The following is a 27,002-nucleotide window of genomic DNA, read 5'->3' as shown; positions in this document are numbered from 1 at the left end:
AGTCTGGGAGCTGACCTTGTTAGTGAAAACAGAGGCAAAAAAAGCATTGAGTACATTAGCTTTTTCCACATCCTCTGTCACTAGCTTGCCTCCCTCATTCAGTAAGGGGCCCACACTTTCCTTGGCTTTCTTCTTGTTGCCAACATACCTGAAGAAACCCTTCTTGTTACTCTTGACATCTCTTGCTAGCTGCAGCTCCAGGTGCGATTTGGCCCTCCTGATATCTTTCCTACATGCCCGAGCAATATTTTTATACTCTTCCCTGGTCATATGTCCAACCTTCCACTTCTTGTAAGCTTCTTTTTTATGTTTAAGATCCGCTAGGATTTCACCATTAAGCCAAGCTGGTCGCCTGCCATATTTACTATTCTTTCGACTCATCGGGATGGTTTGTCCCTGTAACCTCAACAGGGATTCCTTGAAATACAGCCAGCTCTCCTGGACTCCCTTCCCTTTCATGTTAGTCCCCCAGGGGATCCTGGCCATCTGTTCCCTGAGGGAGTCAAAGTCTGCTTTCCTGAAGTCCAGGGTCCGTATCCTGCTGCTTACCTTTCTTCCCTGCGTCAGGATCCTGAACTCAACCAACTCATGGTCACTGCCTCCCAGATTCCCATCCACTTTTGCTTCCCCCACTAATTCTACCCGGTTTGTGAGCAGCAGGTCAAGAAAAGCGCTCCCCCTAGTTGGCTCCCCTAGCACTTGCACCAGGAAATTGTCCCCTACGCTTTCCAAAAACTTCCTGGATTGTCTATGCACCGCTGTATTGCTCTCCCAGCAGATATCAGGAAAATTAAAGTCACCCATGAGAATCAGGGCATGCGATCTAGTAGCTTCCGTGAGTTGCCGGAAGAAAGCCTCATCCACCTCATCCCCCTGGTCCGGTGGTCTATAGCAGACTCCCACCATGACATCACTCTTGTTGCACACACTTCTAAACTTAATCCAGAGACACTCAGGTTTTTCCACAGTTTCGTACCGGAGCTCTGAGCAGTCATACTGCTCCCTTACATACAGTGCTACTCCCCCACCTTTTCTGCCCTGCCTGTCCTTCCTGAACAGTTTATAACCATCCATGACTGTACTCCAGTCATGTGAGTTATCCCACCAAGTCTCTGTTATTCCAATCACGTCATAATTCCTTGACTTCACCAGGACCTCCAGTTCTCCCTGCTTGTTTCAATTGAAGGATCAATATGCTTATGAACATATATGATTATCAGTGAATCACTGAACAGGACATGGAACATGAGACTACAACAGATGTACAGTGCACATAATTTTACCAAATACCACTTGTGGATGAATGCTTCCTGTGAGGGTTCTCAGGGTGCCCAGGGCTGTGAGTCACTTTGTTACTCCCATGACCTCCAGCAAGAGGGAGACTTGCTTCTGCTTAACAGGCTGTCAGCTCCCTCACACCACCAGCCACCCAAACAATCTCCTCTGGCCTGTGCCAGCCCTTACTTTGTCTTGCAGGTTAACAGTAGATGCACCCCAGGTCCTGAGCCCCTCACCTGTAGTGTCCAGCCTTTATCCAATGAAAACTTACAAAAATACCAAGTTTGCTGTCCCAAGGGAACAGTGCACAAGTGGGTCCATTCCCCTGCTTACATTGGTGTCATGAACAGGATTCTATCCACAGGGTCCATCCCACTGGTTTACTGGTTGAGTTCTGGTAGCACTGTCATTCACTGGGATATAGTGAAATATTGTATAGTGGGATATTCACTGTCAACCATTAAAAGCACATAAACATTGATTTAGTTGCAAATTTGTCCTGCTTTGAGCAGCGGGTTGGACTAGATGACCTCCTGAGGTCCCTTCTAATCCTGATATTCTATGATTCTATGACTGTCCAGGCCTGGTCGAGAACCCTACCATGGAACTAAAGAACTATGGGCCCAGTTTGCTGAACTTCAGCACAGATTATCAGACCAAGATGAAGCTAGAACTGAACATAGAGAAGCCTTATCACTGGCTAAGGCGGGAATAGATCAACAGGCAGCAGAAGCTAAGAAACCCCCTACTATTTATGTTCCATGGGAGCAGAAGGTCACAGTTTAGTGTCTTTCCGACTAGACCAGAAAACATTACAGTAGAGGGGTGGGTCAAGTCTGTGAAGGCAGCTATGTGTGTGCTAAGAGTACCTGAAAAAGATCATGTAGACTTCATAGAGGAACACCACAAGGGCTAGGCCAAGACCTCAGTAAAGCTCATGGCAATGGCAGACAAGAAAGATGTGGAAAAGGTATCTGAACTCCTCCTGGAAGTTTATAGAGACAAGGTATCTATTGGAACCCAATTAAAGAGTTCTTTGAGAAAAAGCAGGAGCGCAGTGAAACTGTCCAGGCATATGCATATGACTCCAGGAGAGAATGAGAAAAGTGGAGCGGCGAAACCCTCGACGAGTTCCAGACCCTGATATGGCTCTGAAAGAGCAATTGGTGCTGGGGCTCTGGGATGATTCCCTCTGCCGTGAAATGAAAAGGAGGTATAAGGAAGAGCCCAGTAAGAAGTTCCATGAACTCATGCAGCTGCCATTATGTGGTCTGAAGAAGAGGAAGTTCCTGTGGCAGAGACAGCTAAGCCTAACCCCCGTACATGAAGTGGGGGCCTAGTGGATGCAACTGCTGGGGAAAAGACCCTGCCCCAACACAGTTAACACTGGAAAGTTTAAGTGAAATTGTCCAAAAACTGGCAGCCCAACAGGAGGAGATGCTGAAAGTGATGACTGAGTTGATGAAAGAAAAAAATTCCATTAGTATGCCAAAATATCCAATGGGACTGGAATCCCGAAGAGCCCCACTGAAGGACGAGCTGGGAAGGTACGTCTGTTACACTTGTGAAAGGCCAGGGCACACTCGCCGGGAAGGAGAACAGAGTCCCAGGCACTGGGAACCAATGGGGGGCCAGGAGCGAGTGGCCCATCTGCAGTAGAAGGTCAAGCAGTGGCAGAAGGATTCCTAGGCCTGTCCTTGGTGGAAAATTGCTCTGCATACAGTGTTAATAGGAATGCGGGCAGTGTCAGCATATCTAGTGACTTCTGCAAGCGAGCATCTGGAGACTGTCTAACTGCTGAAGTATGTACAGCGGGGGTGAAGCCCAGATGTTTGTTAGATACTGGCTCAGAAGTCACCACCATTACACTCAGTCGCATTTTCAAAAATATTTGAAGGACAAGGAGCTGACCATGCACAGTACATGCTTTGTACATCTAACAGCTGTTCATAGACTGGCAATCCCAGTGATGGGATGCCTTGAAGCAGACATAAAGTACATGGGCCAGACACTGTCAAGAAAATGCATCTTCATCCTGAAAGACAAAGCTTCTGAAGGGAGCCATATGGGAGAAGGAGTCCCAGGGATTCTAGGAATGAACATCATTAGTGAGCTGAAGGAGCTACTGCTGTCAGGAGAAAGAACCAGGAAGATGAACCATCACGGGCACTCTTAGAAGAATGCTCTGCTGAGTAGAGTACTGGCTCAAGCAGAGAGGCAGAATTGTTCCCTGGGCCCAAGGAGCAGATTGGAAATGTTAAAGTAGGCAGAAAACAGAAGACTGTTATTCCTCCTTGTAGAGGGAAGATCCTTAATGAACACTGCTGGGTACCAGGAAATACCAATGGATATCAAGTGCTTGCAGAGCCTATATCTGGGGCAAGCCTACCTAACGGGCTCTAGCCAGCCAATGTACTGATAATACTACCAAAGGAAGAGTAGCAATGAGTCTTCTATATTCAAGTGCGAAGGCTGTGGAGTTGCATCCTCAAAACAGAACTGCAAAGGTACACAAGCCTGAGGAGGTGGCTCCTCAGGTGAAGGTAACATTGGAAGAGAATAGAAGTAAGCTGCGGGTGACAAGGAGGGAGAAGGGAGGACAAGTTACAACTTAGGGCTAGATGCTGTTTCCACAAAGTCAATGGCAAAATTCCAATTGATTTCTATGGGCCTAAGTCTGCAGATCTGGAAAATATTAGTTTCATGTCAAAGGTCTATTTTAAATAAACCATTAAAAGCATTAACTATTTCTAATACAATTATTCAGTAACATGCAATGACTGTTGGAGTGCTAAGTTGAGTTTGCAACAGATATATTCAGTACTCACACAGAAGAGGGAAACTTGAAAAACATTATAATAATAATGAAGTCAACATTTCAATGGGAACAAGGAAAGGACCAGAGGGAAGGGATGTTCCCCTTATTAATTAATTAATTAATTATGAATTATTAATGTTCCCCAAGCGAAACCATATAATGCTTTTTCTCTTCTAAAATGTGTTTTTAATTGTGTTGCTAAGGCAACACCTAATCTAACCCAGGCACAGTGTTACCTCACAGTGCTGAGTTTTAAAAGAACAAGATGATGGTGCTTGTGCCTAAACTTCTCCCCTTAAATATCAGGGGGTAAGTTGTTTTGAGATAAAAGTCAATGTAACCTCTTATATTTTATTATTACTACCTGATAAATCATTTATTGGAGCAGCCTCATCTAACAAAAATATGTCAGGACTGTTTTGAAAATCAGAACTGCCCTGAAATTCTTAGGGACTGCTGGGCATATACATTCACTATCAGGGCTCTTTACACTGCCAAAGTGGCGTAAAGTGATCCTCATGTAAATGAGAATCAGGATTTTGGTGTCCCTTAGAGCAGAGGAAATTAAATATACACAGTGCCTGCATTTATCAGTCTCTGGGTGCAAAAACAAACAAACAAAAACCAATTTGGCATTGTTTATAGATTAAGTTCTTCAAGGCAGGGACTGTCTCATTAATTTTTTATAGTGCCTAGCACAACTCAGTCTCTAAATGTTACCATAATACAATTAATAATAACTAATAGTTAATTGTAGGAAGCAGTCTCTATTAGCAGATTCCAAAAGCACCTTTGACATAATCTGCTCTAATGGTAACTGTCCACCTATTCTTCCACTGGAAGACAAAAATCACATTTGTTAGAGTTGTATATTTGTTAATCAACATTGTTATCAATTAAAATTAGAATGCAATTTCTTCACTTGGCATTTATACAGGTTTTTCAAAGCGCTTTACAATCTGTAACTAACTAATCAATCTTTATGAAGTAGGGAAATATTGTCCACAGTTTGTAATGGGGAATGGGAGGCAGGCAGGTTAACTGACTGGGTCAAAAGCACAAAGTGAACCAGTGTCAGAGCTATGGTAGGAACTCAGGAGTTCCTGGCTCCCAGTCTCATGTTTAGATCATTAGATCATTTTTCTCTCTCTTGTAGGGCCATATCTTGGTGTCAGTCATTTGTGGCATAGAACTCTCAGGAGTCTGAACCCTGTAGACCTAGACACAAGTCCATAAACTAAAATAATGCAAGTTCCCCTGAACAATGGCTGTATAGTGCTTCTGTGGCTGATCAATCTCTCCCCCATCTCCAGGGAGCAGTCATAGACCAACGTGACCAAGCTGGGAAATGACATAAGGGGAGGCAGCGAATGTGTGCAGTCCCCCTCTGAACTCCCAAAAGGGGGCAGGTTTCTCTGGCTGACAGCTCTACAACTGTGTGGTTGAAGATCCAATGCATAGGTAAAGGGGAGGAGACGACAGCTCTTCACTTTCACTGCCCCTTAAAAAACTGTACACCCCTTGCATAGTAAATATTTGGGGAGGTATTATATTGGGTAAGGGACACATTTCCAGTCTTCCTCTCTCTCTGCTGAAGTCACACAATTGCCCTACACTCCCAGCAAAAACAGACCTAGAACACACAGAGAACTGCTTGAGGAGATAGGACCTACTGTGGCTCTAAGAGCCTCTCAGTGCCAGCTGGCAAAGGTTTCACTGTCATGTAACAGCCATTCCTATCAGGCCTACAAACTCACTACACCTAGCACATTGCTATCATAGTGTTTATCTGTAAAGAATGTTGAGTGAGGTATCCAATGAAAACTTGCATCATACTGGTCACCACAAGCACTGTGAGATGTGCGTACAGGTATCATGCCAGATGTTGCAGGTCGATACTAAAAATACATTTCAACTATGTAACCAGGCAGAATTGATTAAAAAAAGGTTTTCACAGACAAAGGAATGTTTATTTACCCATCTGCTTATATCTCTGATGTAAATTAAGCAGGACAAGCCAAATAAATAGGAGTTCATTTGCATCTGAGGTAAACAGGAAGAACAAGATAACAGGAGGATGAGAAAGCAGTAAGCACACCTGAGCAGAAAGCAGCGGGGAAGAAGGATCTTATCTGGAGATAGACTTCAAAAGGATACATTTCAAAGGTTTGCTGGACTGTCAGAAGAAGGGAAAGATCCCCTTTGTTATCCATCTCTCAGGGAGCAAAAAGGACAACACTCGTTGGATTGCGGCCCTGGTGCTGCTGCATGATTGCTTTACATGAAAAACTTATCTTAGATAAATGTTTTAGCCTGTTAAAAGATATGATTAGTCTCTTAGAAGTGTGCTATGCATTTGTTTTATTGGTAACCATCACTGTTTCCATTATTCTTACTCAGTACTCCCTTGAATCTGTGAATCTCTGTTCTTTGTTAATAAACTTATACTCCTTTTATTATGAAGTCATCTCAGTGCTGTGAGCTGAAGTAGAGGGTGTCTTCACAGCTGAATCAAGTAAGCTGGTGAGTACACTGTCTCTTTGGAGGCAGAGGACTTGGTAATTACTGTGAGTGTTCAGTGACCGGGGCTGGACGCAGCAAGGGGATGCTTCTGGGAAGTTTGGGCACTGGGGTACACCAACCGTTAACCTGCAAAGCAAAATAAAGGCTGGCAGAGTCTTGAGAAGTTTGTCTGGTGTGGCTAACAGACTGGGGGACAGGGAGCTGTCACCCTATTTAGCACCAGCAAGTCTTTCTCCCACTGGAGCAGGGGGGTAACATGGTGACCTATGGTTCTGAATGACCTGAGAAAGTGTCATGACTACCTAAGCAGGTCTACACCTCTGGATCAATCACATTAGCTGCTGCAATTTCCACATAAACTAGCATTGGGATTTGACCCATCAAATGTGGAATGCACTAACATAACCACAGATCCAAATGCATCAATTAATATCAGTACCATTGACAAAGGGGAGCAGTGGGGGCAAAAAACCTAACTGGCTTCAAGACCGAGCTTGATAAGTGTATGGAGGGGATAGTATGATGGGAGTTTGTACAATGGCATGTAGCCCATTGGCGACTGCAGCAGCAAAAATCCTCAACTGCTAGAGACCGAACAATAGATGGGGAGGGTTCTGAGTTACTACAGAAATTTTTTCCCACATGTCTGGCTGGCGGGTCTTGCCCCCATGCTCAGGGCCTAACTGATCACCATATTTGGGGTCAGAAAGGAATTTCCCCCCAAGTCAGATTGGCAGAGACCCTGGGGTGGGGTTCACTTTCCTCTGCAGTACTGGGCACGGGTCACTTGCAGCTTTAAGCTAGTGTAAATGGTGAAGTCTCTGTAACTTGAAGTCTTTAATCCATGATTTGAGGACTTCAGTAACTCAGCCAGAGATTAGGGGTCTATTTCAGGAGTGGGTGAGGTTCTGTGGCCTGCAATGTGCAGGAGGTCAGACTAGATGATCACTATCGTCCCTTCTGACCCTAAAGTTTATGAATCTATGAGACTTCCTGATGGTGATCTTTCAAATATTTTTACCTGACTATGCTTTTCCCCCATCTTTTGCTTGTCCTAATAGTTCAGAGTTCATAGGTCCAAGGGGAGACTCAATCATAAACAATTTAAAGAACTGCTGAGTTAACAAGTATGAACAACAGCAGAGCTGATAACAATCTGCTCCAATAAGTAAAACTGCTTTTAGATTAATTAAGACTCCCCAAGCACACCTGGGGCATTGTTTACATGGCTCTTGGCATGGCCAGTACGTGGTGCGATAAGTGGATCACAGAGCTGCAGATGGATGTGTAGTGATTCTGCTTATTATAGGTAACAGCAAATTAGGTTTGCAATGATCACCCTAAGGTAATATCACAGGTTTCAGAGTAGCAGCCGTGTTAGTCTGTATTCGCAAAAAGAAAAGGAGTACCGGTGGCACCTTAGAGACTAACAAATTTATTAGAGCATAAGCTTTCGTGAGCTACAGCTCACTTCATCGGATGCATTTGGTGGAAAAAACAGAGGAGAGATTTATATACACCATGTTCTCTGTGTGTGTGTATATAAATCTCTCCTCTGTTTTTTCCACCAAATGCATCCGATGAAGTGAGCTGTAGCTCACGAAAGCTTATGCTCTAATAAATTTGTTAGTCTCTAAGGTGCCACCGGTACTCCTTTTCTTTTTCCTAAGGTAATATGTAAGTGTAATTAATTGGCTGTGAGAGACCCACATATTGAACTGACAACTGGCAACAGACAACCAATTAAAAAATACAAACTGCAGGAGATACATGGGGTACTGTACAGATTACGTAACTGAGTCCTTTTCCTTAGCCTTCCCTTTTTATCCTTAGTTTTTGGGACAAAGCTTTTGTTTTGTTTTTGTTTTTACTGTGTTCAAGGCATAATAATCTATAACTGACAGATTTGAAACACAGGGCAAAGAATGATTAAGGCTTCTATCACTGCAGGATAAAGTCTGTCTTGTTTCTAAGCTGTCCATCAATTGTCAGGTTTGCTAGAAACATTTCAAGATCCATTGAGTCACCTCAGGAACTCATCGTTGTTTAATGAAACACAAAGCAGGGGGAGGGAGCATGAAACAGAACTGAAAATGCTGCACTTTCTTCTGGCCACAACATCTTGTAAATTGGTTTTTCCCACACAGCAAACTGTAAACTCAGCACATCGAACCTGGCAGAGTTTCTGTCTGATTGTTTTCTTGGGGCAGGAGGGAGGCCCCTATAGAACAAGAAGGGGCTTCAGCTCCAGAAGCCTATGGTTGTTGGGAGACTCATTGGAGACCAAGCCATCTGCATGGAGACCTTGTGCACTGCTTCCTTGCCTCTTTTCACCAGCCTTCATGGCAGCCTGAGTCTAGCAGGATCTATATGCAGAGCACAGAGAGGGAGAACAAGCTAATAATCCTCAATGAGCTGTCTGCATCTATACAGCAATACCTGGAGGGGAATAATGATAGGTCTTCTCAGCCAGTGTTTCTCACAGTGGTTCTAGATGTGTTGGGAGAACTTCATGCCATAACCTGTGCTTTGGATCCCTTGATTGGTGAGGTCCAGTTCTTTGCTGGTGGAGACTGCCAGTGCCTCTTTTAAGGAGGGCAGGGAGCCAACAGCTTTAAAGGAAGCATGTTTGGCCTTTATTCAAACAGCCATCTCTTGACACTATCAAGCAGTACCTAAGCTTCTAGTTCTGGTTAAGCCTATGGAAAAGGTTGTGTGAGACAACTCTCAGAGTATTTGTATGCCATCGACTTCCCTGACCCTGTCACTCCAGGTTCCAACCACAAGTAGCACTGGCTGATGATGATCTCCTGGTGATGGATAAAGATTAGGTGCTCATACAAATTAGATCCTTCAGCTATCTTTGATACCCTGGCTTATGAAGTGTTGATGCAACTACAATGCCCATCAGAAGTGGCTGTGACTCCTCTTCCATGATTCCGTTCCTGTCACGCAGAGTTCCCAAAGGTTAGTGTCAGACAATTGCTTTCCTACCTAAAGGAAATGTGGGATATTACAAGATCCTCTGCTGTCATCTCTCTTATTCTCTGAGTATGGGAGGTTGTCAGGACAGCAGGTGAGGATATATGGAATGAAATGCTTTCAGTACACAAAGGATTCTCAGCTTTATATACCTGTATTCCATTCAGCCTAGAGAGTTGCCAACTTTCTAATTCCAGAAAGCGAACACCCTTGCCCTGCCCACTGTCCTGCTCCTTCCCTAAGGCCCTGCCCCTGCTTACTCCATCCCCCCCCCCACACACACACACATCGCTTGCTCTCCCCCACCCTCACTCATGTGCTCATTTTCACTGCAAGGCCCAAACAGGCATATTTATTGTTTTGACAGATGTATTATGCTAAGTTCGGGTTTTATTTGTTACAGGGCGCTAGAGCTGGCAGCAAAATAGTCAAAAAGGGTAATTTTTTAAAAAAATTAGATTTCCACAAAGGTTTTCATGATTCTTTCCCTCCCCCTTCCCATTTTTCATAACCAGCTCCATGTTTTTTATTCCCTAAAGTTATTGTAATTTTATTTGTGGAATTAAGACCACACTTTGTCACAGCTGTAATGGGTCCATTAAAGGCCCACTCCTGAAGCCCAAATACGAATCCATAGAGCACAGTGACAGTAATGCACACCTGTCCAGATACCTATAAAAATAAATCTATAGAAACTGACTCCCACACCTACATGTGTATTCATGTGTACACAGCTAGCATGCACTAACACATATACTTCCACATTATTTGTTATTACAATGGTTGTTTAGTGCCTAGAGAGAGAGAACAGCTAAGATCATGGCTCCAGGGTGTTGGGTGCTAGACACATAAAAACAGAGAGTCTGCAACAAAGAGTTTATAATGTAGCTAGACAAAGGTGGGGAGAAATGTATGATACGTTGGCTCTTCTGCAATTACTAGTCAACAACATTCACTTTTTTAGAAATAATATATTTCTTTTAGAGTTCCCTTCTCTTTTAAAAACTTGTTATGAAATGAATACACATATTTTATGTCATCAATTTTTTTGTGCGCAAGCCAGCAAAAGGAATAAAAGTCAAAGAGTTAGGCTGCAAATGTTATTCACACAGGTATACACCCATGCAGCAATACACACACCTCCCTACACAAAAGATATACAGTCTCTTACACACATACAATGCATGCATGCACACACTTGCTTACATAGAGACCCTTTTTCATATACTTTTCCAGAGGCTGCCTAAATCACCCAAGGAAGGGAGGAGGGCGGGCTGGAGGGGAGAAAATGCGGGGGTGGAGGTGGAGGAGAGAGGATGGGGAGGGAAAAAGGGCAAGGATGAGAACAGGGTGGGGCTGAGAGGGGGCAGTAAAAGAGAGAGGAGGTGTTGTGGGGGGTATATGGGGTGGATGGGGATACAGGGGGAGGCAGAAGGCTACAGGTACATGAGGATGTGGGGGGCACAGGAGTATATAGGGACACAATGGGAGTGCAGAAGTGTATGAGATGAATGGGGTGCAGGGCTGTGGGGGGTGAGGGACATGGGGGTGGTGGCTCTGGGAGGTGGAGGGGATGGGTGGAAGAGTGCTGTAAGGGGTACAGGACTGGGATGGGTAGGTGGGGGGGCAGGATGCGATGGGATGGGGGAGAGATGCCATGAGGGGGGATGGGGTGAGGGGGTTGGGACAGGGAGGGATGCAGTGATGGGGATGCGGGGGGCTGGGACAGGGAGGGATGCAGTGATGCGCGGGGGATAAGGGTGCTGACATCTGGTCACCCTACTAGAAAGGGCAGTCAACTGTTTCAGCCAGCATCTTAGCGAGATTAGGGTATGGATGAGTGCAAATTGTCTGAAACGTAGTCTGGGGAATGCTAAAATGATGATGTGGTGGGTGCAGGAAAGCAACCTAGAGTAGCAGTTTGTTTCCTGCTTTGCTACTAGGGAAGCACAGCTATATTCAGATGCAAAAAACTAAAAAGTAGTGGTGATTACAGAGATCATGAGGCATTGAATTACTAGGAATAAAATGGATTGAGGGAAGCAAAAAAGGCCAATTCCACTCAAATGGCTTCCGCACCTATCTGATGAAGAGGTCAACTGTTCTGAAACAAAGATACATGATTTTCTGTGATCCCACCATGCAACCTAAGGTGGTGAAAGAAAATCAGAAAATCTACCTTTAAGGATGAAATATATCATATATCTTGAAACATCCATCGAGAATGGGTGCCTCTGAAAACTAAGGCGACACTGAATATGCAAAACAATGTAAAAAATCGTGTGCTAAATCTTGGCCCCAATGAAGTCAGTGGAAAAACTCCAATTGACTTCAGTGGGGTCAATATTTCACCCCTGATGTTTACTGTTTTTGTCACTACTCTCAAAAAGAAAAGGAGTACTTGTGGCACCTTAGAGACTAACAAATTTATTAGAGCATAAGCTTTCGTGAGCTAGCTTTCGTGAGCTACAGCTCACTTCATCAAATGCATCCGATGAAGTGAGCTGTAGCTCACGAAAGCTTATGCTCTAATAAATTTGTTAGTCTCTAAGGTGCCACAAGTACTCCTTTTCTTTTTGCGAATACAGACTAACACGGCTGCTACTCTGAAACCTGTCACTACTCTGACATACTTTTAGCTTTTTTGTGGTGTGCACATTTCTGTGGCTTAGGCCAAGAGAAAAAAAAAGATGCCTATTTTAAATACTTCAGCCTAAATTTTCAAAACTGACTAGTGATTTGGACTCCAATGTGATCTTCAAAAAGTACAGAGCTCCCACCCTCTGAAAATCTGCCCCCCTTAAGGTATCTCAAGTTGAGCTCCCAAAAACTGAGCCACTTCAAATGACTTGTCACTATTAAAAATGTAGGTAATCATTCTCTAAAATGTGACTGAAGAAAAATCCAGTTTGCAGCCAACCAGATCTTGACAGAAAAGAATTTAACTCATGGGCTAAAACCTACTGAACCCCATTCTAAATAATATTTGTGAACTTTCAGAGTGAGAAGGATAGCCATGACTATCTACTACCTCATTATTTCAAAACTACCACTAAAAATCATCTGCAAATTACTTCACCTTAGCGACTAATAACCTGCCATATTTGTTGTTTTAAAATTCTGATTTGAGTGACACATGCAGAAAAATGAGTCTTTACATTCAAACGTCTCCTTCTTTTTCCTGTAACATACTTATAACTACAATGAAAAAAGAGAGATTGATTAGCTTGATATTTTCCAAAACAACTTCCTCTGAGGTTAGGATTATGTGAACCATGCTGCATACCAAAACCAATGTTTACAGACCAGTTATTAAACTCTGGAAAAAATGACTTAGAATGAAAAAGTTGGCACAACATTAACAGCCACATGCATAATGATATCCTAATAATCCAGTAGATGATAGTATGGTACATGAGCAAAGACCAAGTAGTTAAACTCATTTCTCTTTTAAACTTTTTCTTTCAAAACATATCACATTTATTTATTTATTACTACAGATTTGCCTCAATGCCCAAACTGAGATCAGTGCTAGGCACTGTACAGATACATAGTAAGAGAGAATCCCTGCCCCAGAGAGTTTATAATCTAAATAAGATAAAAATAGATACATAAATAGATCAGGTTTAGCATTCCTGAGTTTCAAAAGAGCGTCATAGCACAAAGCCCACAGCCACAACATTGTGATGCCTACTTGTATGGAGACATTTTTAAAGGCACATTGGCAAACAAAAGCAAATCTATTTTTGAAAATGTACACTCCTGTCACTAACATTTTAGATTATTAAAATGGAGAGAATGTTTAATCTGTAATTTAAAGCTCCCAAGGGTGGATTTGCAGCAGAACTTTGGCTCCAGGCCCAGTAATTAGAGGGGACCTAACACACATACAGTCAGAGCAGCTGGTAGTGAGTCAGAGCAGAGCAGCAATAAGCAGCATGCCTCTCAGACAATTGTTGCTAGCCAACCACCTGCTGCTACAAAACCACAACTGTGGCCCAAGGGATAACAGGGCAAGGTGAGGAATGCCACCTTGCCCTCCAACCTCAGCCACTCACATCAAGTGGGAACATGCCTCAAGGCAAAGGGAAAGGAGGGAAAAGCAACAGCTAGCACCCCACAATTAATTTTTGCTAGCCACCTGCCTGCTACAGCGATGGAATTGGAGGAGAAGCTAGCATCAGAGAATAGTGGAGGGCTTCATGATTTCAGTGTGCCCCACTCCACCCCTTGGTCATGTCACTGTCACATTTTGGCCACTGAGTCAACAAAGTGCCGGGGAAGGCCGACAGGCTGTGGCCACTAGCTGGTGTTCAGAGAACATGCCACATGAGTGAATTAATACCCTGAGCACGCTGCCAGCTCCCCAAGGGAGAGGAAGAAAGTGTACAGTATATTGTACCCACTCCAAAATGGGCCCAGCACACAGCACCATAATCAGGGAGGCAAGCAAGCCTGCACGCGGCAAAGGTACCACTTAAACACAATTGCTGGCTTGGCTGAGAAAAGAGATGGGAACAGCACAGGCTGGACCCTAGGGAAAGAATGTAAAGTGTATTTGCAGAGGCCTGGACTGGACTGCTTAGGCAAGAGGAATGTCAGGGAGTCCGTCTCATTGCTACCAATAATCCCAATATTTTCCCAGGGAAAACTCTAAGACAGAAGGTTGTGTGTGCATTATGGGTCCCCCAGGCCCCACCGTCAGGGTGGGGCATGGGGTTTCTCTGTCTCTCTGAGTCTTCTCCTTCTCTATCTGTCTAGCTTTTTGTAGGGAGAGGGAGTTCCATGGCACCTACCCAGTTCTGACCACATGGCAGCTTCAATGGGCCACTGGGCCCAAGAATCCTAAATCCCCTCCCCAGTAATCCTCAAATTTGAAGCCAGAAGTAACCTCTTAGGTGGCCCTTAAAGGCATCTATCTCAGAGAGCCCCGTGGCTGCCCACCAGATTCAGCAACAGCAGAACCATGGAGCTGAGGGTTGAGTGTTAGGGCCTCCTCCTGAACCTCCACCAGACCATGCAGAAGCCATGCCTGGATGACTGTGTGGCACCAGCCCATCACATCCACATGGAGCATGAGGTACGCAGGAGCAACAGGTTGAAAAGCTTCCTCCCAGAGACTCCTACAAGCAGCCACCACCAACTAAAGGAGCAGAAGGATCCAGCCTTCCCAGCCCAAGCCTCCTGATATTAACCAATGTCTTCCACACTGGACTTTAAAATCTGCTGCCAATATTATGCATAATCCCCTCCCCCACTGCCCTACCTGGCCAGCATCCAGCAACTGTCCTCCTCTCTCACCTTGCTTCATCCCAACCCTTCCCTCTCATTCTAGCTGTATCCTACCCACCCTCTATGACCACATCCTCCTACACTCCTGTGACCCCCTCCTCCTCCACATCATCCTACCTCTTCCCTTTCACCCCACCTCTCCCTCCACAGCCTCTCTTCTCCCACCCCACACAGAACTCCCCAGTAGCCCTCTCATGACGGTTTTCCATACACAAAGAACAAACGTGTTTTCAATCTGGTTATACTATTTTACAATGAAGGGGAAAAACAAAGAAACAAGAACTACAGAGTCTTGTCCTGTTAACAATGGCCATTTGAACTAACTCACAGAGAGTGTGTCCTTACAGGCAAGCTACAGGGCCCATTTTACTCTTAAAGCAACAGCAAACAACTCTCCTTTTACATAGCCACACCTCTGGTCTAGTAACAGATATAGCTAAAATACATCATTTTAGAAAGGAAATAAGCATTATGAAGTTGTCATAACCTCTCAATGGAAACACAATCTTATAGCTGTGAACCCATCCCCTCAGCCCCTTGCCCTGTCTCATCTTGTCTTTTAGTACACTGTAAGCTCTTCTGGGTAGCAACCAGGCATTTTACTTGTTCTCTTACATAGCTAACACCTTTTAAATGCTGAATACATGGTAAATACAAGCTGACTGGCCATCTCCAACAGGAATGGGTGAGTTCCCCCACAGGCAGAGATGACAGAAGCAGCAGGCCAACTCTGATTTTAAAAGAAAAATTCCCATGTGCTGCTGCATGGGGAGAGCCTGGCTATTGACCAAAACTGTCCCTCCCTGTGATAATTTCAAAATCCAGGAGCCTAATCAGCTAAATCCAGACTATTGGCAATTCTGCTGTCTGGGCGGGGAGGAAAAGTCTGCCAGGAAGTGCTGACAAGGAAAGGAAGGAGGAAAGAGCTAGCTGTCTGGGATAGCGGGGAGGGATCTGAAATCTTGGTGGATCAATCCCCTCTCTTTTCTCCATTTATGCTGTTGGTTTATTTTTTGCCTATCGCTCCTCTTGGACAGTGAATCCACCCTGGTTGGTTTCACTTTCTGGTTTTCATGCAGCAGGACAATGCTATTCTGTTTGGTTTCTCAATCCTCAGGGGAACATGTAGATTAAAAACAGTCAGACATTTTAAAAAAATCTTAAAGATATGTATTTTTGTATTCGTTTTGATAAAAATCTTTGTTTACAAAACTGCAATTACAGGCCTACACTACTTGACCATGTCTTTATAAATTGCCAAAATCATCATCAGACACTGATACTGTCATAATGCAACTGTAAGTGTTACTGCAGCTTGGGTAAGCATAGCTGCATTAGCTTTAATGTTGCTAGCATGGTCAAAAATAGCAGGCAAGACATGGTGACACAAGCTCCAGCACAGGCTGTCCAAGCCCTCCTGGGACCCTGGGCACGAACCTGCATTGCCACCCTTGGTAAAGCTCATGTCAGCATGTCTTCACTGCTATTTTTAGCCATGCTGGCGAGGCTAAAATTAGTGTGGGTCTGCCTACCGAGCTGCAGTCACACCTGCATTGTAGACACAGTCTATGTGAATAAGGGCCTGAGTCCCAAGAAATGCTGAGCAACCACACCTCCCAGTGTTTTCAGTGGGACTTCAGCTCCTCTCAAGACAAAGCCCTTTATCTAGTGAAGTAATAATGACAAAGATGGAAAGGAATCAATCAGATGTTTCAAAATAGCCCTTACGTACAAGAGAAGCAGAGCTCTAGTCAGTTTCAGACACCACGTGTGTCGATGAGATCACTATTACAACAATTTATGGACACCAATTAAAGAGTATGACTTGGAGGGGAAATCTCTCTGTGTGGCAAGTGCCTCCTATGTTTGTGGTTTTGTGGCGACAAAATAATAAAACTGTTTTAATTGGCCATTGTCCAAACAGCATAACAGAGCTGACCAAAATGTTTCAAAGCCAGACGGTTACAAAATGAATTCAATTTCTGAAATCCTTGGAATTTTGACAAATCTACCCTGATTTGTCCAAAATCTGTATTACATCAGACTTCCCTCTAATGAACATCCCAGAGCAAAGGGCCCACACTAGGGACAGGGCATTACTTAAGACATAGTTATACACTCAGCACGGGGCCAGTGTGATCTCAGTTATATGGTGTAAATCCAGAATACTGCCAGAGACTGGATATTCACTGGTGTAAATGAGATCAGAATTTGCCTCCATAGGGTTTAACTAGGGATTAACATAGGGCTTTGTGCAGACCTCCTGCTCTGGGATGAATTTTACCCATAGTAAACTAGGATTCCCTGGCAGCTGGCCCGTAACCTTTGAATTTTTCTGGTTGATGAACTTAATGTACAAAGACTTTTTTATCAGTAAACTCAGTCGGGCTGGAAACCAAGCTCCAACTCCTACTCCTCCTCCATGCCAAAACATTTTTATAAAACTGGATAAACATATTCCATTGAACCAAGAACTTTGAAGGGTAAACACCAATCCATGGAACAACACAATACAGCCTGACAAATAGGACGTTTGCATTCTAAAAAACCTGACTTTTCCAGTCTGCAATGGCTAAATGATGCAGTAGCTTTAATTAAAAGGATCCTTTATTACTACAAATTACTTTCAAGAGATGTCTAAAATGGATTATCACTCGTATTCTGTCTTGTTTTTAAAAGTTGTTGAAAAAAGAATATACAAGTATGAAAACTCCAACACACATAGTATCAGCCTCACTACTAAGCAGGTCAACTTTCTTCAACATTTATGCAAACAAACAAAATTACCTGGGAATGCTCTAATTATCTGGCATAATCCTTCTTTTCTGCAAAGCAAGTGCTGAATCTCTGGGAGTGTATTTACCTGAAAACAATACAGAGACGTTCTATTGAGTTCATCAGTAGATGCACTGTCTTTCACGAGCCCTGCATGTTTTCTCGTATAATTTGTCAGGGACACCTCATGTGTGAAACGCCTATTGATGTCAACATTGATTTTGACCCTTTGCTGCTCCCTGTGACCTGGAAAATAGAACTCTGAGGTGGGAGATCCTCCTCCACAACCACCACAAGGCAAAGTTTCAGACTGTTTTTCCTCCTCCTGGACACAGTGATTCTGTCATTCCTGCAGTTTCCGCCTCCAAAGCTTCTTGCTCCTCTACATCACCCTCATTCATAGCACAGGAAGAGCACATAGAGAGGAATGATGATCCAATGTTTAGGGTGTTAGCCTGGGATGTGGAAGACCTATGCTAAGTTCCTACTCTGCCACAGATGTCCCTTGTGACCCAGGGCAATCACTTAGTTGCTCTGTGCCTCAGTTTCCCATCTGGGAATTAGGGATGATTGCACCTCCCTACCTCACAGGCATGTAGTGAGGATGAATACATTAAAGATATTGAGGTACTCCAAAACAAAGGTAATGGGATACTTATAAATACCTACAATGGTCAGATGGATTCATAGGCTGTGTCAGCAGTCAAGTATTTACTAAGGCACCTAATGGAGAAATAAGGCTGGAAATTAGAAGAAGGTTTCTAACCATCCAGAGGAGTGAGATTCTTCCAACAGGAGTAGTGGGAGCAAGCAACCCAACTAGTTTTAAGATGTAGCTTGGTAAATTTATGAACAGGATTATACAATGAGGTTGTCTGAAATAGCAGTGGACTGAACTCGATCACCTAGAAGGTCTCTTCCACTCTTATGTCCCTAAATAGCTTTGAAAGCAAATGTACCACAATTTCAAAGGCATTAGGTTGGTTTGTCTTCAGTGACCAAGATATATTTCCAATGCTCTGATTGCTAATTGTTCTGTTATGTAGGCTTATGGCTCTAAGAATTAGTAGTAAAATATCATACAAAAGCATACCCTGTGGGGTAATCATTCCATCTCTAAACAACAGTTGGCAAATGGCATCCTTATGCTAAGCCCAGCTCGCAGAGGAGCATAACCACATTCATGGTACTGGATTCCAGTGTGATTTTATATGAATAATGATTTATCAGTAACACTGCTCATTTTTTCTCCCCATCCTAAATTACTTTATGTTGGCCCATAATGTGCCCTGACATATCTAATATTCAGTATTGCTACTACTAGCAAGATATTGGCTTTCAATAAAGCCAATTATAGATCAAATGAATGATAGTGGGTACCACTCCGGTTCAATTAAGTGTCAATACAATTTTGATAGAGAAATGCTCCCTGGGCTAAAGGCAGTGACCATTGCTGGCACTTGGCCTTCTTCTCTAGGTATGCTGGAAACCACTGTACTCCAAGAGCATGTGCTAGCAGCAGAATAGAAGCTCAGTGCTTTTGAAAACCAGGCCAGTACAATAATTCCCTAAATATTGATTTAGCAACCTCACTGTGGCATTCAGTTTTGAAAATCTTGGCCAAACTGTTTATATAATCATGTGCATAATTGCCATTAATAGGAATGTACATATACAAACCATTCCTGAGTTAGCTCTGTTGTCCTGGGCCATGGGAGGTGGCTCTTTTCCCCACAAGATCCTCAGAATAAATCAGGTAAATGTTTCCCTCATCTTCAACTGCCAGGGAGTCACCTGGTTGGCTTGCTGAAACCCCATTAGGCAAGAGCAGGGCAAAACCTACCATGCAGAGGTGGCTGGTGCGTCTCAACCCCCACATGAGATTCATTCTGAGAACCTTTTCCTGCCCCACTGTTATAGGATGGGGCTGCACGAGCAATAGGCCTCCCATGGTCATTATTTTTTTACTTTACTTTTTGATTTGATCATACGTTTAATATTTGGCAAATTTAGGTGCTTTCTGCGCATATTTATTGTAAATCTAAATAAACAAATATTGAGTGCCAAACTGGTTTTCCATGCTGTATAGATGTAAAGGAAGATATTGTCCCCACCTCAAGGAATTTACAATCAAATGGCTTCAGCCCAGTTTTTTAAAGGTATTTAGGCACCTAAGGAACCAGATGGGTGCCTCGTGGGATTTTTAAAAGAATCTAGGTGCTTAACTCCCATGGCAATATCCTACAATCGCTGGGAGTTAGGCAACTCGGTGTTTTTGAAAATTGTATTAGGCACTTATCTGCATCTCTAGGCATATAAATACTTTTTAAAATCTGGCCCTTGGTCCTAAGAGTAGGCCTACTCCTAGGTGTAAAGTTACACATTTGCATAAGCTTTGCAGGATCAAGATCCCAATCAGATAGTCAATACAAATGACATATGTACTGGCATAACATGCCAGATGAAGAACTGTTCTTGAATCAGTGAGGATATTTATAGATTCCAAGGTCAGAAGGGAACCAATGTGATCATCTAGTCAGACCTCCTGTATAACACAGGCCCTAGAAGCACCCCAAAATAATTAATAAAGCACATATTTTAGAAAAAACATCCAGTCTTGATTTCGTCATCACTAATAAGCTTTATGGAAGAAATCCACCCCTCCAGAAGACCCTTTCATTGCTGTGCACCCTCATCTTTGAGAATGCAATTTTGTGCCTGCAATTATTGTTTGTGCCAAATTTTTGAAATTGAGAGTCAAATTAGGCCTGCATTTTTGTTCCCACAATTTTGCAGGTGTAAATAACTGTGCAATTTAAGTCACTTAGATGTTTGCACCTGCAAGTCAGATATTTAATCAGGTACCCCAATGACTAAGTAACCGCAAAATTCAGGTGGAAAAAGTGAGGGCCAATTATAGACATCCTTAAAAGACAACTAATACTGGCACTGATTCTGCAATTGACAGTATGTGTGTAAGACTGCTGTTCCCATCCAGGTCCAAAAGGACTCCAGTTCAGGCTCCACACGGGCGCAGCAGTCCATCTGCACGCTGTCAGTTGTAGGACCAAGGTCATTGTTTGTAGAGATGCTTGTAGTACATTTGTAAAATGACAAGTGTGTGTGTGTATATATATATATATATATATATATTAATTCCTAGAGCCAATCCAGCCCTTGCATAAGTGGCACAACTCCTGCTTACATTTGGCTGAACTGGTCCCCAATCATTCTGAAACGCTGAATGTATTTTCAAGCTGTTTTTCCGCATTCCTAAAGTTTCTTCTCTCAAAGGGACATTTGTTACAATTTGCTTTTACTTCTATATTTCTTGTGATGCATGACAGTTGAATTTTGAGTGTGGCATAGAGTCCAGAAACTCAGATTAGGAAAGAGCAAAACATGGCATCCAGCTGTAACAATTTTCAATTTCTACGAACATCAACATATTAAACTACACACAAATTGAAAGCATTAAGACATTGCTCTTGATCTCTGGACAGGATATCTGCAAGAATGCAAATACGATACAAATCCCTGAGTGGGAAGTGAAACACAGCTCCGCTTTACAGTTTAATGAACCATATTTTTAGACCATAAATTGATAATTGAACACTATTTTTGTTAGTGGGTGCTGAAAATGTGGGGTATTCCAAACAAAAGATGGCAGGTCAATACTTTACCTTCTGGAATAATTCTAACTGATGGAACTCATCTACTGGAAAGCAGTCTGTATCATCGGTTTTCCCGGAAGATAAGCAAATCAGAAGATCCCAAGAGCTTAATTCGCCTATCAAAAGGAACAGAAACGTATTGAGAAAAAATATTATGTGATTCCAGCCTCAATAGAAAAATATACAGAGCCAAATCACGAGGACTAGCAGACTTGTTAGAGTATTAAATACACTACTAAGTGCGGGGGTAGGGGTGGGGTGCTTTGCTTTTCTATCTAGCACCACAATTTTGTTGTTTCGTTAGTTCCAGGATTTGGGCCAAATTCAGAGCTGATGCATTCGGAGATGAACGTCAAACTCCTCACAGCCCTCCCCTGAGGCATGGATCTAAGACGGTGTAATTTATACATTAAGGATATGGGAAGTGCTAAATTAAAGTTGAGCAAAGTGCTAAATTAAAGTTCCTGATTTAATCGTCTCTTTTTCCACGTCCAACTTCTCAGCATGTATAATTTTATGGCAGATGTCATTGTTACACATAATCTTCCAAGTTCTTTTTCTTTGAGCATTAGCTAGTTTTAAGCATTGTAAATAATGCTTCTATTGTTGTTGATTTGGCTCTAAGGTTCTGTGCAGAGGAAGCTGTTGGAAGCAGCAAGATGGTTTGCTCTGCTAGACTCAGTTCTTGGTACACACTTGCTACCTGGAAACTGGGCATTGGATTGCCAGCATACCATTTGTCACCATCTCTGTTTCGGGACTGCTGTATAAAATCAAGCAAGTAACACTTAGAATATACCTAGACTCTGAGTCACTGATTTCCTTCCCCACTGGGAAGCTGACCCAGAAGATCCCAGAATTTTGCCACCACTCAGCCAGGGAGCAAGACTGGTGTCAGAAATGGGACATTGATTTTGAAAGAAGAAGGAACAGTAAGTTACACCACGTTACACTCCCTTACACAATGGAAGCGTGAGTGCAAGTAAGTTTAAGGCTGTCTAAGGGTAGTTCTATACTACCGTTTAAATCGATCTAACTTATGTCACTCAGGGGTGTGAAAAGGACACCCACTGAGCGACACAAGTTACGGCGACGTAAGTGCTATCCACACTGGCACTACGCTCTCCTGCCCATAAAGCTGCCACTTCTCATGGAGGTAGAGTAATTGTGCTGACAGGAGAGTGCTCTTCCATTGGCATAAAGCATTGGTTCAGCTGCACTGATATAGCGAGCACTTCTAGTGTAAACCTGCCCTAAGCTAAAGTTTTGGCATGTTTTCTCTCACAGATATCCTGAGCAATTTAGATTGGTCCAGTCTCTTTCAAACGATCAGATTAGCTAAGCACTGCTGAATGCACAGGAGCAGAGAAGCAGTAAATGGGTAAGCATCTGAGGCAAAGGAAGCCAGACAGAAACAAGAATCTCAAAAGGTGCTGTCAGAAGGGAAATCAGAAGGTGGAAACTAAAGCCAGAGTTGGCTTAATCTAATGCCATTTGGGACTAAACTCTTGGTAACTATTGTGGTGCAGGTCAGTTTTTGTTTCTACCACCAGAGTTGGAAACATTAAATATATTTTATTTCATGCTGCCCAGTCTGTGACAGCCTGCATAACAATTTTTTGCAGCCTTTCCTCCCCAAAATGTAATTAATTATTTCCCACTATGATCCCACCCCCAAACACGGCTGGTTGGAGGATTTGTGAGAGGTTAACAAGATGGCCCAAATTTAATATCAAATAAGTGTGTAGAATGTGCATCCATGATTGTAAAGCAAACTAGCACCTTTTATTTTTTGTGAATGGGCTACAAAGCTTAAGAGCTCTGGTTTTATTTATGTTGCATCCATTACTGGAGAATGATATTATTTCTACATCAGGAAAACAAATAATGCTGTATAAAAATAATGCATTAGAGTAAAATTTGGGTGTGACAGACTTGAGTAGGTGCCCCTTTACGAAACAAAAAAAATTAAGTAGATATGCCAGGGACATATATAACTAACAAACAAACTCTCGGAGAACAAAAAACTTATTAAGAAATACTTCATTTTGGAACAAAAGATTTATAGCATTAATAACCAATACTGTGATCTTCATCAGTCATAATTATCAGATAAGCCCAGTGTTAAGTCTCTGACTAGTAAATACATTCTAATGGATCATTATAACTAAATATAAAACATTATGTCTAGATGTGTGCAAACTGAGAGGGATGGAGTAGGAATTACCAGATCTCTGATGGACTTCATCTCCCCTTCTCTGGATATTGCTACATCTCCAAGCCAGAGTTGATTTTGATCCCTGCCTCAAAAAGATACTATAGTGCAAAATGTTTTCTTTTAGGAAACAGACTGATCCAGATGTATTTACAAACAAAATAAAAAAGACTCAGAAAAGGATACTCATTTCTAACCCCACTGCCTAGAAACAGAGCTGTTGCCATTTAGGGACGCATCTTCAGGCTCAGCTGGGCTTCTGCTTTCTATGCCTGCCATTATTTATGTTTGCAATTAGGATAATTAGACATCTAAGCATGCATTACTTCAAAGCAGCTCAATCAGAACTGAACCAGGACCTACCTATAGGAGTACACTATACTCCCCAAAAGGGGTGTCTACTTAGTACTGCATCTTGGCTTAAGACCAAAAGGCGATGATGACATTGGCCCTTCAGATAGACCAATAAATCTCTAGTCAGCTACAGTTTACCAACTGTTTTTGTTTGGTTTTACGGTTAAAAAATAAAATACATATTTGTTATTACAAATGCTTCACCCCAGAGCAGAATCCATTATGAGCACCCATAGGCTGCAAACTGTCCCATGTCACCCATCATGCGTGCAAACACTTCAGTGGAAAATGAAGGTGTGCAGCGTACATACACAAGACCATAGATCCGCCCTCATGTTGTACAAGTGACAGTGTAAACCAACAAGGCATTGAAAGGGTTATTATTACAGTTTTTATTACGGCTACACTCAAATGTCCCATTTGGGATGGGGCGCTGGTCTGGTAGGCATTGTACAAACACATAAGAAGACACAGATCCTACCTCAGAGATTACAATGTAATTTAAAGCAAGACAATACATGAAAACAACCCAGGAAAAGGAGGAAGGGAGGACAAGGGTAACAGTAATATGATCCCATGTCAGCACAGGCCATATGTGCATAACCTTGATGTTTCCAAATCATTTAAACAAATGAATATTAACAACCCCCACACTAGCCCTCTCTCTAACCATTATCCAGTGGCAATTTCCTGTCGGTATCACAGTGTGGTTCTGAGGAGGGATTTGAAGGAGAGGGTTCAAAAAGATATTTAACTTTTTAATCATTTAAAACCTATATGAGGAAGACTGAACGATAACAAAGCTATGAATGATTTGTACAGATCTTTTCCTCTTCAAAAGGCTTTATATACATTTGGCCAAATTCTGCTTGCCTCATTAAACTGATTTCAGTGGGGCTACTTGCCTACGATGAGCAGCATTTGACATGTTAACGAGTAATTGAATGCATGCATCTCTCTCCCTTCATCAAGGGTTGTGTAAGAGTGACTGCATTGACTGCGGAGCAACAAAGCTCACATTGCACTTACATCAGGCTTTTTAAGGGCTTGTCTAATCACACAAGTTGCACCATTTTAGCTAAAGGGGTAATGCTGGACCCATTTAGTTAAAATAGTGCAACTGTGTGTGGACATTCTCCATCGATTTAAATCTGGTTTACGGCAGTGTAGCTTGCCTTTTATTTAACAAGGACAAGCTAAACTGCTCTAAGCCCATTTTAAACAGACGTAAAAGTGTCCGCACACAAAGTTGCACCAGTTTAACTACATCGGTGCAACATCACACCTTTCGTTCAACCAGCACAAGATTGATTTGATTCAACCAGCACAGAACTGGCTCAGAAGATCCAACAAGGTGCTAAACACCCTCAATTCCCACTGGAATTAGTGGGAGTTAAAGGCGCTTAGCACATGTTGGGATCAGGCCCAGTGTCAGTAAGTATTTACACCTTCCATTTAGGGCCCCCTTTAATTAGTCTAATTCTTGCTGAAGCAGGGTGTCTGCCATACAAAGCACAACCCAATAGCCTGCTTTCCAAAGAACCTCTTGTTGATATAGTATACAGATCCAAATTTTCATCCAGAGAGTAGGTGGTAGTAAGATAACATTGTTCTCATGAGTGTTGTACTCAGAACTGACCACTTGAAACTGCTAAGATGGGGGTGATTAATGAGAGATGTATAAAGAACTAATCTGAGTAGAAAAATAAACATGTTTTGATCAGAAGGGTTTCTAGAGTGGAAGAAATATTAAGCAGCTAGTGGAAAAAGCAATGCAGAGACCAACGAAAACATTAACATTTGCTTTAAAAGACTTCTATAGAGTTTTGACTTCTGGTATCATAGGTCAAAGTGAACAAGAGTATCAAATTCTGTACTGTGAGAAAATAATCTTACTACAATTTTTTTTTTAAGGTTAAAGCACCAAGACTCCATGGACCCCCTACCGGAAAGGTTCCTGTCAGAACTCTGGAAGTTGAAATTGGGTTTATAAAATGGAGCAATCTGATTGGCTCCCAGCTTTGCAATTATCACATTATAGCCTTGTAAAAACAACGAGGAGTCCTTGTGGCACCTTAGAGACTAACTAATTTATTTGGCATACGTTTTCGTGGACTAGAACCCACTTCATCTGATGCATGAAGTGGAAATTAAAGGAGCAGGTATAAATACATGAAAAGATGGGAGTTCTTTACCAAGTGTGAGATCAGTCTAATGAGACAATTCAATTAACAGCAGGACATCAAGGGAGGGAAAATAACTTTTGAAGTGGTAATGAGAGTGGCCCATTTCAGACAGTTGACAAGAAGATGTGACTAACAGTAGGGGGAAATTAGTATTGGGGAAATTAGGTTTAGGTTTTGTAATGACCCAACCACTCCCAGTCTTTATTGAGGCTTAATCTGATGGCGTCCAGTTTACAAATTAATTCCAGTTCTGCAGTTTCACATTGGAATCTATTTTTGAAGTTTGTTGTTGAAGAATTGCCACTTTTAGATCTGTTATTGAGTGACCAGGGAGACTGATGTGTTCTCCTACTGGTTTTTGAATGTTATGATTCCTGATGTCAGATTTGTGTCCATTTATTCTTTTGCGTAGAGACTGTCCAGTTTGGCCAATGTACATAGTAGAGGGGCATTGCTGACACATGATGGCATATATCACATTGGTAGATGTGCAGGTGAATGAGCCCCTGATGGTGTGGCTGATGTGGTTAGGTCCTATGATGAGTTGGAACACATTTGGCTAATCACACTGAAGGCCTTACACTGTGCAGATGGGATCCCATGGAAAACAATACGATTTTCAACATGGAATGTTGAAATGGGCCCAGATTAGTGTAAATTGGTCTATATAACATATTAACAAGTTAGGTACATAGCTCAGCCGCTGCCTATTTTTAATACAAAATGTACACACACAAGTTGCATTAGCTTTACATTAAAGAGAAAGTGTCATCTAAATCATATACTTTGAACTTTCCTTCCCCTATATTACTGCCAACATCTTGGATTATTAAAAATGAAAGAATGTTTAAAAATCTAGTATACTATTCATCCTTTATGCTTTCATTTCATTCAACTTTGAAAAT

The 27,002-nt window shown here is 42.5% G+C and overlaps 1 protein-coding gene across 2 annotated transcripts in view; it reads right to left on the bottom strand.

The window, feature by feature from the left end:
- CPED1 (cadherin like and PC-esterase domain containing 1) overlaps nucleotides 1-27,002 on the bottom strand; it is a 221,472-nt gene that overhangs the window by 154,530 nt on the left and 39,940 nt on the right. For both annotated transcript variants that reach the window (XM_043495675.1, XM_038387589.2), the window contains exons 4-5: nucleotides 21,352-21,458; nucleotides 17,681-17,756 (exon numbers count right to left, since the gene is read on the bottom strand). In XM_043495675.1, the coding sequence (XP_043351610.1) occupies nucleotides 17,681-17,756; nucleotides 21,352-21,458 (183 nt within the window). The remainder of the gene's footprint in view (nucleotides 1-17,680; nucleotides 17,757-21,351; nucleotides 21,459-27,002) is intronic.

The sequence above is a fragment of the Dermochelys coriacea genome, chromosome 1 (assembly GCF_009764565.3).
Source record: "Dermochelys coriacea isolate rDerCor1 chromosome 1, rDerCor1.pri.v4, whole genome shotgun sequence".
NCBI lineage: Eukaryota > Metazoa > Chordata > Testudines > Dermochelyidae > Dermochelys > Dermochelys coriacea.
The sequence above is the reverse complement of the archived record's forward strand: the minus strand, read 5'-3'. Positions and strand labels throughout refer to the sequence as shown.